We start from the raw sequence: 16,602 nt of genomic DNA, 5'->3' as shown, positions 1-16,602 counted from the left end.
AGTCCTCCCTAAACCTTTTTGCTACAGTCTAAATATTTCCAATTTCTTCTACCACTCCTTATATGGTGATTTCTTAATCCTCAATCCCCTTTATCTGACTGCTCCATTTAAAGTATGATGCTCAGAGCTGAACATGATACTCTTCAAATTGTTTTTTTTTTTTTTTTCAGAGTATCTTGGGACCATTTGGTTCATAGAATTTTAGAGTTATATAAAAGTCATGATTTAGCTCAAGCTACTCATTTTACAGGATAAGAGAATTAACCCCAGAGAAATCAAGTGATTTAGGATTATGGTGAATTTATTGGTAAAGCACTGATCCTTAATATGGACACTCTATTCCTAGCAATGCAACCTGACATCTTTTTCTTTCTTTCTTTCTTTCTTTCTTTCTTTCTTTCTTTCTTTCTTTCTTTCTTTCTTTCTTTCTTTCTTTCTTTCTTTCTTTCTTTCTTTCTTTCTTTCTTTCTTTCTTTCTTTCTTTCTTTCTTTCATTTTCTCTCTCTCTCTCTCTCTCTCTCTCTCTCTCTCTCTCTCTCTCTCTCTCTCTCTCTCTCCCCAATGATTCTAAGACATTTATTTTACATATTATGAAATAAAGGCAGAGAGGTTAACTGATTTCCACAATATTACATAGCAATTGCCTGACAACTTTTTTATTCACCATGTTAAATTAGGTTGAAAAATTCAACTAAAATCTCTTTACTAATGTTAAGGTTTTAAGAAACAGGAATGACTGCCAATTCTATTATTACAACTCATGATTTAGTGCTTTTGAAAAATTTCCCCCCCATTAGCCTTTTTAAAGTCACTTCATTTACATTCACTATTTAACAAGAAATGTTAAAAATTGATGTATTATTTTAGTATTATAAAAGTATATATATTAAGGCCTACCTTCTCCATCTTCCCTCAATCCCTCTTTAGGGATTTAACATATTTCACAATAATATTGAGGCACTATTTTAGTTTAACGTCCTTAGTCTAATCTGAATGAGAATCCTATAAATCTCTAAGTGATCAGAAATATCTTGAACTGATATACTTTTACATTATTTTTTATTAAAGGCCTAAGCTGTTTCTAAAGGAAGAGGCCTAATCAGTAACCCAGTTTGGTTCAGAGATCCTCCATGAAACTGAGCAGACTAAAGTGCAAAAACCTTTGATTAGTTCAGTTAATAGAATCATCTTGGGTTTTTTTTTTTTGTTGTTGTTGTTGTTATTTAATTAGTATTTTCCTCAATTACATGCAAAAATGATTTTTAATATTCATTTTCAAAATGTTGAGTTCCAAATTCTCCCTTCTCCAGTCCACTCATTGAGAAGCAATTTGATATAGATTTTATATGTGTAATCATGCAAAACATATTTCCATATTAATCATGTTGTAACATGGATCAAAAAACCCCGCAAGAAAAAAAATAAAGTTAAAAAAGTATATTTCCATTTGTATTCAGATTCAATTCTTTCTTTGGGGATGGATAGTATTTTTCATTATAAGTTCTTCAGAAATGTCTTGCATCATTGTATTGTTGAAAAAAGCTGTTATTCATAGTTAATTATCTTAAAATATTGTTATAACATACAGTATTTTGATTCTACTCATTTCACTTCGCATCAGTTCATGCATAACTTTCCAGATTTTTTTCTGAAATCATCCTGCTCACCATTTAATATAGCACAATAGTATTCCACTACAATATTGTTCAGTCATCCCCTTGTTCATGGGCATCCTCTCAGTTTCCAATTCCTTGACACTAGCAAAGAGCTGCTATAAATATTTTTGTACATATAGGTCCTTTTCCTTTCTAATGTCTCTTGGGGATGCAGACCTAATGGTAGCATTTCTGAGTCAAAGGATGCATGGTTTTATAGAACTTTGGGCATAGCTCCAAATTATTCTGCACAATGGTTGAATCATTCACAACTCCACCAACAATGCATTAGTGTCTTAGTTTTCCCATATCCTTTCCAACATCTGTCATTTTCCTTTTCTGATACCTCAGAATTGCTTGAATTTGCATTTTCCCCAATCATTTGATGAATGAATTTTGCTGCCTAAACTTTGTTTTCGTGTCTAAGCTTTATTATCAACTTTTGTTTTTTGTTTTGGTAATACTACAAATTGTGATTGGAAATTGGTCCCTTACAATCTTTCTATGTAGTGATGCCTGGAATCAGATAATTAATATATTTGTTTCTGGTAAAACTAAACCACAGTTTGTGCTAATTTGTGCTAAAAACACATAGTGAAGCTTTTTTTTTTTCTTATACTCTGTTCATAGTATTTTCACATACTGTAATATAAAAAATTTCTTTTGTGACATTTGGAGGTGACCTGTGGATTTAATTGCATTTCTGATGGCTGAGGTGATAGAAGCATTGCTACATCTACCTTTTTGTATTTCCTTATTATTCCTTTGGTCAGAGGACAGGGCTAGTTGGGGAAGAAGGATTAGATCACAGGATTTAGAGAAATAAAAGAGGCTTTAGGAATGATCTAAATCACTCTCTTCTTATATAAATTAGGAAATTTGAGACCTAGAGAGAAAGAAAAGGTGATTTGCTCAAGATCTGGGACCCATCTTCTGACACTAAATTCTGCATTTTTTCTGTTATTTTCTCTTGCTTTCCTAGATTGCCCCTAATGAGTTGAAATTTAAGTATAAAACCCAGAATGAGAGTTTCTCTTTGGCCATGAATAATAGGATGTATTATTATGTCTGTATTAGAATCTGGTTTGAACCAAATGGATGATGTTTTTCTTTTATTTTCCTTTTTATATGCAAGAAGATCTTCCTTCTGGAGGTTCATGAGGGACCCAGGCCTTCCAAGTCTAGATAAGCTTAAAGGTCAATTCAGGTCAAGAAAACTGTAGCTAAATAGAACAGCTCAGAAAGACCACCACCTGCTCCTGGACTGGTTCACGGTCTCACTTTCTTGACATAAATAACCTTATTCTTGTGTACTATTTAAAAATTCACATATCATTGGAATACTTGCCATCTAGGGGAAGGAGTGGAGGAGGGGAAAGAGGGGAAAATTTGGAACACAAGAGTCAATGTTGAAAAATTATCCATGCATATGTTTTGAAAACTAAAAAGCTTTAATAAAAAATAAAATTTCATATATCTACATAGACATACACACATATATGCACACATATATTTATATACATTTTCCCTTTGTGAATAAATCCCAGAAAAAGCACCCATTGCCTTAAGTCTACATCCAGTGGCTAGAGTAAGAAGGGAAATAGCTGTTAGAACAAAACACCAAGGTATTATAGCAAAAGCAGAAATCAGTGTGGCACACCACTTTATGAAATCAGAAAGCAGGATCAATGTGCACACCTCTGAATCCAGGGCGTTAGCCAGTCTCTGGGGCCAAGATAGTCTAAAAGCATTGCTGCCTCAAGTTGAGGATGAGAAATAAGTGAATTAGTCCAATGACTTATTAAAGATCAAAAAGTGAATGCAAACTGGAACTGGAATCCATCTCCGTGATTGTCTGTCACACCTGCTATTGCCATTCTCAAAAAAAGAAGAAAGAATTAAGAAAAAAAGAAGAAAAAAAGAAAAGAAAGAAACTTAGAAGAAAAAGGAAGGAGGAAGAAGGAAGAAGGAAGAAGGAGGAAGAGGAAGAAAGAAAAAAAAAATCAAGTTTTACCAAACTATTCCCACCTTTTACTCCTCTGTGGTGGTAGAAATTTTTAAGTTTCATCTATTGTTAACTAATGACCCCATTTGGGTTTACTTGGCAAAAATACTGTCATTTTGATTTGTCATTTTCTTCTCCAGCTCTTTTTACTGATGAGGAAACTGAGGCAAGCAAGTCTAAGTGACTTGCTCAGGAACACACAGATTGTGTCTGAGGCCAGATTTGATTTCGGGGAAAACGAGTCTTCCTGACTCCCTTTGCTATCTCGCTGCCCACATTTCATTTAGGTAATGAATAAATCATTCAACTCTTCTGACCTTCAGGATCTTCACAAAAATATAACATTGACGCTAAAAAAGGCTTTATAAACTAGTTCCAAGTAACTGTAAACTATTGTCTTTAGCGGCAAAAGACTTACTCTTGTGTACTATTTAAAAATAGCTCCACTGTGTCATAGAAATCGTACAGTACTTGGAATCAAAAAACCTGCATTCGAATCCTAGTTATTGCTACTTGCTTAGTACCTGTGTGACCATGGGCAAGTCATTCCGGGCCTACTTTCTTGCAAAATCAGAGCGGAAGTGGATAATCTCTACTAAAGTTCTTTCCAGTTCTGAATCCTATGATCCTATAATGGAGTTTCCAAGCCTCGTAAACAAACCGGGTAAAATACTCCCCTATCTTTCTCTCTGTCTTCTGCTTGCTCTTCTATTGGTTATTTCACTAGCATTTTGTTTGGGGACCCAGCTCACAGTTATCGATATTTCTGCAAACGTAACAATGTAGTCAGCTGTTTAAAAAAAAAAATCAAAAAACAAAACCTCCACCAAAAAAAACCAACCCGAAGTCTACACTTACACAAAGCTCCAAAAGTAAGAGTTTTTAATGTAGATACGATGTCTATGAAGAAGATAGCTGTCTCTCTTTGGGCCTACAACTACCTTAATGAAAAGACTTTAGTTTTGAATCCTAGGGGAATGGGCCGGAGTGAAGTGATGCACATTAACACACTGACACGGAGGAGAGGGGAGGGATGAAATGATTGGTCAGAAGTCCCGCCCAGGGAAAGTTTAGCAGCAGGCGTTTTTATCGGCCTATTATGCAGATCGCCACCGCGGAATACCTCAAACTGTGAGCTCAGCTGAAGACCTAAAACACATGCTCCACCACCTGGTGTATTCTGAGGCTAGTGCTCAGAATGGGTGGGGTTTGTGTATACACAACTCGACTTCCACATGATCGTTGGGTGTGGAAAAGTTAAATCTGGCTCCCAAAGCTCAGGCTGGTGATCCCACCCCAAAGCTGGCCCGCCCAGGTCTGCCTTAGTTAAAAAATTGGGGGGCCCCCCAGAGGGCACCCCTTCCACCCCATAAGAGATGAAAGGATTGCGGGTTGAACATTTGTCAAGTTTCCCCCACAGGCAGTGGGCGGAGTTCCAAGAAAGGGATGGGCGGAGAGAGAGGGCAAGAGGGGAGGGACGCCCGCTGCTAAACTCGCCTCCCTCTTCCAAGTTTCGCTATGTTGTTCCACTGCCTCCTTCGTCCCGCTCCTCCAACTGAGGATAACCCGGCGGAGGGGAGCCTAAAGAAATGGCAAGAGGAGCAGAGCAGCCATCGAGGAGGTAAGAGAAAAGGGGAGACGAAGAAGAAAGGGGAGAAGCAGACAGGACCACTGGAAAGTAACGCCCTCGTCATCCTGCCTCTCCATCACACCCTGCCCTCCCTGCCTCTTCCTGGTTCTCGGGCAACAACCAGGAGCCCCCGATTGGGATTCAGGGGGCAAAGGGAGGGGAAACTCGAAATAGTCTAAGGAGTCCTGGGGGTCGGGAGCGCGGGGTGGGGTGGGAAGGGGAGGGGCGGGAAGGACAGACATGAAGAGCCGGCGGCGGCGGCGCCGGCAGCATCGAAAGCTCCTGTTGTTGCTGGTTTTGTATACTCTGGTCCTGCTGCTGCTGCCCTACGTTCTGGACAGCCGCAAGGGCGGCGAGGAGGCGGGCGTCCCGCGCTGTCCCAGCCTCCCAAGCAGCCTGGGAGTGTGGAGCCTCGAGGCGGCGGCTGCTGGGGAGAAGGAGGAGACTAAAACTTTGATCGGGACCGGAAGGGGAGCCTCGGAGAACCTCCAGAACGGGAGCGACTTTGCCCGACGGCCGCCGTTACTGCGCGAGAAGCAGCACATCTACCTGCACGCTACTTGGAGGACCGGCTCGTCCTTTCTCGGGGAGCTTTTCAATCAACACCCGGACGTGTTCTACCTGTACGAGCCCATGTGGCACCTGTGGCAAGCGCTATACCCGGGCGACGCGGAGAGCCTGCAGGGTGCCCTGCGAGATATGCTCCGCTCGCTCTTTCGCTGCGACTTCTCCGTGTTGCGGTTGTACTCCCCGCCGGGAGACCCCGCCGCACCGGCCCCGGCTTCCGCCAATCTCACCACGGCTGCCCTCTTTGGCTGGAAGACCAACAAAGTGATCTGCTCTGCGCCCCTGTGCCCGGGCGCCCCTAAGCCCCGGGCCGAGGTGGGGCTCATCGACGGGGCCACCTGCGAACGAAGCTGCCCGCCCGTGTCGTTGCGGGAGCTGGAGGCTGAATGTCGGAAGTACCCGGTGGTAGTAATCAAAGACGTTCGCCTGTTGGACCTGGGAGTCTTGGTGCCGTTGCTGCGGGATCCGGGTCTCAACCTCAAGGTCATTCAGCTATTTCGTGATCCACGGGCGGTGCATAATTCGCGCCTCAAATCCAAGCAAGCTTTAGTGCGCGAAAGTATCCAGGTGCTACGCACCCGGCAGAAGGCGGACCGCTTCCACCGCGTGCTCTTCGCCCAAGGCGTTGGCGCCCGGCCGGGGCCGTCTCTGTTCCGGGCTCAAGCTCCGGGACCCCGTGCGGACTACTTTCTCAGCGGGGCCCTGGAGGTGATCTGCGAGGCTTGGCTGCGGGACTTGCTCTTCGCCGGGAGTTCTCCTGCTTGGTTGCGCAGGAGATATACTCGGCTGCGCTACGAGGACCTTGTTTTGGAACCTCGCACCCAGCTGGCTCGTCTGCTGCACTTTGCCGGTTTGCCCACTCTGCAGGCCCTGGAAGACTTTGCCCTCAATATGACTCGCGGCTCGGGTTATAATGCCGACCGACCCTTTCTCATTTCGGCCCGGGACGCTCGGGAAGCGGTGCACGCGTGGAGGGAGCGGTTGAGTCAGGAGCAGGTCCGCCAAGTGGAGACCTCCTGTGGTCAGGCTATGCGCCTGCTAGTTTATCCGCTCAGTGGAGAAGAAGTAGGTGGCGGCGGCGGCGGTGGCGAAAAAAATGTTGCGGAAGGGAAGCCTCCTGGGGAGAAGTTGCAGAAAGGAAGGGAAGGCACTTCAAAGCAGCGCCCCAGGTAAAGTATGTTAAATGGAAACTTAAAATATCCCTTTTCGGGTGACTTGGGTTAAAGAAGAAAGATGTAGAGACTGGTGATATCCCTAAATGTTCCCTCCTGGAAAACTAGCATAGGGCATTGCTTCACTTTTGAGATGTCCCTTTTAAAAAAAAATCCTGTTACTTTATTTGTCGAGCTTTTCTCCCCTTCTCCCTTCAGCCTCTCCCCCGATCTCATTGGAATAAAGAAAATATAACAATCCTTGTAACAAATGTGTGTAATTAAGCAAAACAAATTAACGCCCTACCCATGTTTAAAAAATAGATGTATTCTACATCTTAAATCCATCATACCTTGTTAGCTGGTAGCTTCCCTTTCCAATGACTTTTTACCCTCTGAAAATCTTAGTTTTCCAGTAGGTCTCAGTTTCCTCAATTGCAAAAAAGGGAAAATGGACTAGTTCTGATCTTTTTCATTCTAAAACCTGTAATCCCACTGTGAGAGCTTTAATTCTCCAGAGAAGAAGTTTGGAAGCTTTGTCAAAGTTGGCAAAAGAAAATTCTTTTTGAGAGAATCCTTTCTGTTTGTAAAGGTTAGATGCCAGGTGAATCCTCCGGCCATTTTCCGCCCTTTTCTTTATGTAAGTCCTTGTCTTTGTTATTGCTCTTAGGACCTGGTAACCAGCATGTGTTGGCAGAGAGTTTGGCTAAGGAGTCAGTTTCTTGTTCGAAAGGCTGATTTCAGACATTTCCCCTAATTGACAATTCAGTTAGGTAGCCAGAGAATGCTTTCCCACATGTGTTGTAGAGTAGTGCAGAATACAGTATTGTAAAATTGAGGATAAGGATGAGGAAAACTAGTGGTGGGTGGAAGGAAATGACTTGTATTTCCATTCATTATTTTATATTATAATGGATCATACCCCTTGGGATAAGAGAGCAAGCAAGACTGAGCCTTGAAAATGGCAAACCAAAAAAGAGTGGGTCAGGATCTGTTACTGGCAACTGCTGAGATTTTTAAAGCCCCAAGGACTGATATTTTTCTAAACTCATCAGATGGTTTCCTCAGTCAGTTTCTTTAGGGATAGGGAAATCAGCATTCTTTCCCAACTTCCTGGTTGATGAGAGGTCACACTTCTTTTTTTTTTTTTTTTTAAACATCTCAACAACATCCTTTTGTCAGCTCTTTTGAAGAGAAAGTCAGCATGATGTCTTTCTAATCAATTTATATACTATAGGAGAACTTTAGTAGGCTTTTCTCCTCTTTCAGAACTCTCTCCCCACTAAGTTTTATTTAAAATTCAGTTAATATTCTCACAGTTTAATTTTAATGTTTGCATTTTTGAGAGCAATGTAGTGCTGTCAGGATTCTGAATTCAAAATCTTATCTCGTCGAAATATGCTTTTGGAATTTTGAGTAAGTCATTTTACAGTGGGCCTCAGTTTCTTCAACTATATCATGGAGAGGTTGTACTAAAGGTACTTTCTAAGATATTTTTTAGTTCTAAATTTATTATCCTTTGAGGTCAGGGATCAGTATTGATGAGACAGGCCTTCTTGGAGTCAGCTTGAATTTATTAAACTCTTTTTCCCTCTTTTCAAGTAAGATGTTGAATGCAAAGAAAGGCAAACTAAGTGTAAATATATGAAGAAAGGCAAAAAAAAAAATTAATCCCTAATTTCAAGGAGTTTATAGTCTAATGGAAGAACAACATGTTAATTTTACGTACAAACTAGATTATGTGTGTGACATAAATTGGAGGTTATCTAAAAGGGAAGACACTAACATTAAGGATGATCGGGAAAGGCTTCTTGTAGAAGGCAAGATTTCAGGTCAGACTTGAAGGAAGCTAGGAAATGATGAGGGAGGGAGGGTGACCCACGCTGGGGTGAAATGGCCAATGAAAATACTTCAAGTTGGTCGGTTAGACAATTTTAGAAAGCTGTAAAGTTCTTTTGTGGGAATATTATTTCAGAACTGTGGTGATCTTTCTCATTTACTTACTAAGGAGTTATTGCTCACTCTTTATCCACAGCTTTGATGACTGTAGTTCACTTTATTTGGGACCTCACAGTTTCCTCACAACAACCCTAATAACAGTTATCTTGTCCTATTGTTCCCACAGGAATTTTAAAGTAAATGACTTTTAAATGCAAATTTAAAATTAAATAATTTAAGACCCAAACTTTCAGTGCTTTAGATCCCTAAGGTTGTCTGTGAATTTCAGGAAGGTGCCTACCTGCATTTCCTCTCTTAGAGTTCCCTCTATGAATGAAAATACAGATTCAGTTCTTATTCTATTTATTTATAACTATAAATACAATTCAGTGTTGTAGAATTGATATGGAGAAGAAAACTACAAACCTGCAATTTTGTTCTGCTATGTGATGGATAGTTAGAACATCTTTTTATCCAACTTGTATATACAGATTACCCAGTGAAAAGGATGTTATGGTTAAAATGTGATAAGCAATTCCTTTCTTTTGTCTGGATGACCTGACAACCAACTGACTAAGGAAATCACTGTAGTTTGAGGAAAATTAGTTCAGTTTCTCAAACCGGTGTCAAAGTACAGAACCTTCTCCCACATTTCCTTTTTTTTTTTTTTTTTTTTTTTTTAAATCAGCCATTTTAAAGGTTCCACCTTGTCTTTTCTGTGGTGCTTCTCCCTCAGAACTTTCTCCTCCCCTAAGCTCTTTTGGGCCCAGAACCTTTGGTAAGATGGGGGTTTTTTGGTTCTTATTTATGATTTCATTGTTGTATGGAAATGCTGATAAGGAAACTCACCACAAATATGGTCAGCAGCTGTGCTGTACAGTTAAAGATAGGAGATTTTCCTGGGGTCACACAGCTGGTTTTTAGAGCATTGGCTTTGGAGTCTGGATGTCTGGATTAAAAAAAAAAAAAATCTCCTCTCTGATATTTACTATTTAGACTCCCTTTCACCTGGAAAATAAGAGGATTGGACAAGGTGGCTTTTGAGGTCCCTTCCATCTGTGCCATGCTATTGAAGCCATGGGAATGGGTGAAGTTAGCACGAGGGAGAAGGAAAAGACAAGAAGAGAAGCATGCTTTAAGACAGAGGGAGGAGGAGGAACCAACAAAAGAGAAGTAGGAAGAGAGCCATGAGAATGCAGTGTCAGTAAATCCAAGGAAAATGACAAGATGAAGGATGACACAGTAGTCAGTTTCAATAAGTGCCTTCTGAGAGGTCAGAGAGGCTAGAAAAAGGCAAAGGAATAGGATCAGGAAGGGAATGAAAAAAGCCCAGGAGACAGGTTAACTCACCTGTATGATCTTGGGCACATCACTAGGATGAATCAGGAACCTCAGTGGAACACTGAAAGCTCTATATCATTAGCCACTGGCCTTCCCCAATACCTATAGACACCCCAGATATAGACACATCTTTTCCATTGAGAAATCTCTATCAGCAGCCCAACAAAAATCAGAGATGTCTGCCTCAAGCTGACTGTCCTATTTTTTTTCTTCTATTTTTAAAGTTCTCCCAAAAGACCATTTTACCCTTTCATTAGAAAGATAAATCCTTGTCAGATGGTAATATGTCATTTTAAAAATTGATAGAATTTAGAGAATCCAGTCATACCTTTTAGGCATGCTAGCAAGAGGGATCAGGAAATTAAATTCCCTTGAAGGTGAAAAGTGCCTTTTATTAAAACAACCATTAGCTCTTTCAACCCCAACAGAGTGTTTTGGGAATTTAACTCATTTTCTCATTAGACTGTAAGCTTGTTGAGGGCAGGAGCTACATTTTCATTTTTGTTACCCCAATGCCTAATATTTCACTACACACAGGCATTTAATAAATGTTTGTTGATTTAAAGTCAAATTTGATTGAGACAATTAAAGCTCATATTCAAATACAGTTACAGTTCACATATAAGTGAATATATTACCATGTTTTTATTAATATAGTCTAATGGAATATAATGAATGAAACAAGTGAAAAAGAGTATTTACATAGTCATAGTACTTGTGTATTTGTGAAGCTATTATATAGGATTTCTCATTCAGTACAATTCATTGTGCCTATATTAGTAAAACAGTATTAGGATGTGAAAATTGGACATTTGGAAGAGAGAGAGAGAAAGAAAGAGAGAGAGAGAGAATGTGCCTTTATACAAACATAAAAAGAATGGCTAAAAAAGTAATGACAATTTTTTACTTTGCCACACCAGAATAATCATATCTAATCATGTTGTATCCTTCTCTTTTGCAGTCCTGTGACATTTCCATTATTCACTGTATATTTGGAAATTTTTTGTGGCACTAGCCTTCGGTTTCTATTGCTAGCACATTGTTTTGAGTGTTCTTAGGAGAAATGATTTTTTTTTTTTGCCTTTCAAAGCCTTAGCTTGGTTTTAAAAGGAACCCAAAGTCATTTAGACCCAAATTGAATGAATAAACTGGGTAATATTAATTTTGATTAAAAAAAAAGAGGTGGCATGAATACGACTTTTTTTCTTGTGTATGAAGTCCATAAGTTGCCTCAAGGAACAATTTACATGAAATACAAATATTCAGAAATATCTAGAGCAGTCACAGCATCCTTGAAACACAAATATTCAGCTTTCTAAGGCAAGGGTTTTGAAAAACTCACTCTCATTTGACAGCATAAGTTTGGGTATGTTTATTAAAATAGCCTCTCATTCCTTATGTAGCTGTACTCCTTATATACGTCATAAATTATATTGTAAATATAGTCATATTTTATTGTACTCAAAGTGACCTTGCCTGAACATTGCAATTTTGTTTTTTGCATTGACAAAAAGTTTTTGATTTTGAAAAAAGGTCCAGTCTTAGTGATGGTATTAATATCTTCTATCAAGACAAAATTGTAGTAGAGGCAAAGTACAATTGTGATACTTTTTTTAATTAAAGCTTTTTATTTTTCAAAACAGTGTACAGTTCTTCAACATTAGTCCTTGCAAAATCCTGTGTTCCAATTCTCCCCCCCTTTCCCCATGCCCTCCCCTAGATGGCAAGTAGCCCAGTCTACCAACATGGTAGAAATATATGTTAAATCCAATATATAAACATATTTTTACAATTATCGTGCCACACAAGAAAAAAAGAGAAGCAAAATAAAATGCAAGCAAACAATAACAGAAAGAGTGAGAATACTATGTTGTGGTCCACATTCTGTTCCCATGGTTCTCTCTCTGGGTATACATGGTTCTTTCCATCACTGAACAATTGGAATTGTTTGAATCATCTCAATGTTGAAGAGAGCCACATCCATCAGAATTGATCATTGTATAATCTTCTTTTACTGTGTACAATGATCTCTTGGTTCCGCCCATTTCATTTAGCATCAGTTCATGTAAATCTCTGAGATTAACTTTTAAAGGTGCTTTAAATCAACAATTGGTGCATCTCTCTTAATTTTGCTAGGCAGTCAGGGAGTCTTTTACCTTTTAGCTATGTTATGTCTTAGTAGCCTGATTTTTTTTTTCTCTGCTCCCTAACTTTCAGGGGCTATCTCATTTCCCTGATTTATATCTTGTCATTGGACCCACTTGGCTCTGGAGAAGAGAGTGAGATTAGCAACTCTGCATAGCCCTACCTCTCTTTTCCTTCTCTCTCCCTCTCTTCCTTCCTCTCTCCTTTTCTCCTTTCCTTCTTCCCTCCCTCCTTCCCTCTTTTTCTTCCTTCCTCCCTCCTTCCTTCTCTTTTCCCTCCTTCCCTTTCTTTCTTCCTCCCTCTCTCCTTCCCTTTCTTCCTTCCTTCCTCCTTTCCTCTCTTATTTCTTCCTTCCCTTCTTCTCTTCTTTCTCCTTCTCTCCCTCTTTCTTCTTCCTTCCCTCTCTTCATCCCTCCCTCTTTCCTTCCTTTCTCTTCTTCCTCCCTTCCTTTCTTCCTTCCTCACTCCCTCCCTTCTTCCCTTTCTTCCTCACTCCTTCTATCTCTTTCTTCCTCCCTCCCTCTCTTCCTTCCTCCCTCTCTGCTTCCCACTCTTCCTTCCTCCTTCCCTGCTTCCAACTCTTCCTCCCTCCCACTCTTCCTTCTATTATGCCACAGTCCCTTTGAATTGCCCTACCTCAATTATTCTGCCCCAAACCTCAATCTATCATATCACCCTTCCCTCTTGATCATCAGAATATTTGATAAAGTTAAAAGATCTTATATTTTAGAATATCAGAATGTCTCTCCCCATCCCAAGCTATCAGAATATCAGATACCGTTTTATCAGAGGGGAGAAGCCTCTGATTGTGTCATTGTTCCTGCCCATCCTATAAAGCATCTTTGTATCCCACATTCGATGCTGGATACTTGGAGACAAGAGTCCAATCCAGTCAATTGATTAACTCTCTAATAAATTAAATTATTATAACTCTCTAACCTCTATCTTGCCTCAATTTCACCAGCGTTACATTTCTTCTCTCCTGCTTCCCACTCTTTCTTCCTCCCTCCCTGCTTCCCACTCTTCCTTCCTCCCTCCCTGCTTCCCACTCTCCTTCCTTTCTCCCTCCCTCCTTTCCACTCTTCCTTCCTCCTTCCCTCTTTTTCTTCTTTCCCTTTTTCCTTGTCTTCCTTCCTCCCTCCTTCTCTTCCTCCTTTCCTCCCTCCCTTCTTCCCTCTTTCCTCCTTTTCCTCCATTCTCTTTGTCTCTTTTCTTCCTCTGTCCATATAAGGAATAACCTACAAGTTATTCCTAACCTACAAGTGCTCTCCCCAAAGGAGATATTTTGGGGTTTATGGGCTAGGTTTCTTTTTAAGGACCATGCCTTAAATCCAAATAATCTGCCTCTCATTGGTTGACCCATAGTGGGTCCCAGCCCAGACTTAGTCATTGTTTGGGCTCTGATAGCTCAGGGAATGTAAATAGCAAGTATTTCTGTGTTTTGGCCAGAAACCCTGAGGACTTTCCCCAATTAAAAAATTGATTTTTTTTTTGGGGGGGGGAGGTAAAATGGGCCATTCTTTGCCTCATTTCTTTATCTAGCCCTAATCACCTAATGCATATTTTTCAGACAAACAGACAGACCTTAACTTAAAAAGGACGAGCTCTCCCACTGCATTCTGGGTCATATCTGGTCATCTGGGTCTATAAGTGGTCCCTGGACCCCAATAGCTGTCGAAGGGAGAGTCAGGCTGGTAACTTTGCACAGCAAGCCTCACTTAAATCCAGTTCACATGCAAGTCATAACATCACCTTCCTGATGTCATGGTCTTCTTCAAGAACAAAGAGCAAACAATAAAAACAGTCCTTGTAAGGTCTGCAGGCTTCTGGCTTCTTCCCTCGTCTGGAAAGGAGCTGCTGATCATGTAAGCAAGAAGAGCCTAGGTTGGAATTAAACAACTTCTGCCCCAGTGTTTGGATAGGGAATTGTTATTTGGAAGGAACACAGAAGCAGGAGGACTTTTCAGGAGGTAAACAGGAAGAATCCTAATTGGCTAAAGATTGCTAAGCTCAGCAATGTTTCATGAGAAAGGTTGTTAATGCCTTTTTCCTTCTCTTAAGGCCGGATGCCAACAGCTGTGTCTGTTGTGCCTTGGAGCCTATGGTATTCAGGCTGAAGTAACTAGCCCCCTATTAAGTGCTGAGAAAGGAACCCTTAGTTGACAGTGAACATCTTAAAACTGGGGGATTAAGAATTATATAGAAAAGGTCTAACACATTGAATTAATTTCTTTTTTACCCAGAAGTTAGCAAACAACAAATACAACTGGGTATTTCCATATACATAGTAGAACAGAAAAAAGTGGATTAACATGTTGAATTTCAATGATAAATGTAGAGTTTTGGGATTCAGTAGACTTTATTTTTTCAACAATGGGAAGCTTTGGTGTAGAATTGTATCCGGAGCATTATTATCACTGTGGTGGAGAAATATTTTTTCCTTGTTGATGTGAGCTTCCTTCCCTAAACATTATGTTAATGAGACTTGGCCAGAGGAGCACTTCTCCAGCCTGGTGTGTCAGAACAAATGGCATAGTGCATTGTGATCTTGAGGATGGTGGTGGGAAGGCGTTCTGAGCCCGGCCAGTATAAACAAGCCTCATAACGGATCTGTGCTCTGTGGGCCGGGCAGGGCTGCCCGGTGCCAGCACTTTGAGATTAACTATTGTTTAGACTGAGTTGTAGCTATCTAATTGTACATCTCACATACCCCAAAGTAGTTGCCTGTAATCTGGAAGTAAGCCGTGGAACAAAGTCTGAAATTTGGGGTATGCTTTTGGAATAAATATATGGTACTGTGACATTAAAAAAAAAGTAACATGGCCCTGATACAGAATGCTTACTTGAGATTTTCTAGGACTGCTGATTTTGAGGAATTGGAGAAGGTGAGAGATTAATCTGAGGATGTGCCTACCAAAAAAAAGTATTAAATTTTAAATATGAATAAAAGTAGACTCTACCTTTACCAGCAATGGATAGCAGAGAAAAGTTAGGCATTCCAAGAAGGGAGTGGTCCTGTAAAGAGGAGAGGGCTGTTGGAAAAGTATCAATGCAGAAACATATTTTTTCTGTGGCTTCTGGGCTCATTTTCCCTTACTTTAATAGTTTAGCTGCAAGCACAGGAAAAATCCAGTCATTTGCTCTCCATCTAGGTGAATCCTATTAGGATTTGCCCACTATCAAAACAGAGATGCCCCTCAGCAGATTGAGGGAAGTTGGCATAAATGATAAGACTATGCTGCTAGAGACAACCAATCTCTTTTCTGCTCTGATGACTTCATAGATTATTGACTCTCCCCTCCCCCCCCCCCCACACTGAGGGCAGTGTTAGAGAGAAGGGAAAAATTAAAATGCTTGAACTTGGCTATTTGTTAGTAACCCTGGCTGTTTGGAAGTAGACTGATTCAGGGGGAGGGAAATTGGTTTGGATGAGGTGATCATGGAGTTTAGATCTGGAAAGGACCTTTAAAGATCATGGAGTCTACTCCCTCATCCTGGTGAAGAAAAAGGAGCTGAGAAAGATCACATAGATAATCAAACTCAGGAACATTGCCTACAAATGTCCTTCCCACTATTTGTGGAACAGAAATATTTCTACCCAACGTAGTTAATCCTGAAACTTAATTGTCAATCAGTCAATAAATATTTATTAAATGTCTATTCTGAGCCAAGTGCTAAATGTTGGGGATACAATGAGAATCAAAATTCAGGCCTTATTCTCAGGGAGCTTACTTGGAAATACATTAGGGAATTAATGGGGAGGACAATTTGAAACCACCTAGGATAAATAGCAAATAATTAGTAGAAGGAGCATAGTAGAATTAAGAGGAATCAGGAAAATGTGGTAGTGTTATTTTGTCTGGAATTTGAAGGAAGTCAGGGAAGTCCTGGAATCAGAAGGGAGATGAGTTTCTTATTCAAAGAATAGCAAGGAAGCCACATAGATTATGTGGTGGTGGGATATAAAGTATAAGAAGATTGGGAAGGAATTGGAGTAGGGCTGGTTTTAAAAGGCTTTGAATGCCAAAAAGAGGGTTTTGTATTTGATCCCAGAGTTTACTGAGTAAGGGAGTAATATGATTATACCTATCTTTTGGGAAGATCACTTAAAATTATTTTATTTTATTTTCAGGTCTGTACTTTCTCTCCATTATGTTCCACTCTCTCCCA

At 40.3% G+C, this 16,602-nt stretch overlaps 1 protein-coding gene across 2 annotated transcripts in view; it reads left to right on the top strand.

The window, feature by feature from the left end:
* Window positions 1–3,112: 3,112 nt before the first annotated feature.
* CHST7 (carbohydrate sulfotransferase 7) overlaps window positions 3,113–16,602 on the top strand; it is a 22,570-nt gene continuing 9,080 nt past the window's right edge. The window contains exons 1-2 of one of the 2 annotated variants that reach the window (XM_051984624.1): window positions 3,113–7,026; window positions 9,635–9,724. In XM_051984624.1, coding sequence (XP_051840584.1) covers window positions 5,531–7,026; window positions 9,635–9,724 — 1,586 coding nt within the window. In that variant the 5' untranslated portion in view covers window positions 3,113–5,530. The remainder of the gene's footprint in view (window positions 7,027–9,634; window positions 9,725–16,602) is intronic. The other variant, XM_051984626.1, reaches the window with a different exon arrangement.

Source organism: Antechinus flavipes, chromosome 3, assembly GCF_016432865.1.
Source record: "Antechinus flavipes isolate AdamAnt ecotype Samford, QLD, Australia chromosome 3, AdamAnt_v2, whole genome shotgun sequence".
In the NCBI taxonomy this organism is placed as follows: Eukaryota; Metazoa; Chordata; class Mammalia; order Dasyuromorphia; family Dasyuridae; genus Antechinus; species Antechinus flavipes.
The sequence above is the reverse complement of the archived record's forward strand: the minus strand, read 5'-3'. Positions and strand labels throughout refer to the sequence as shown.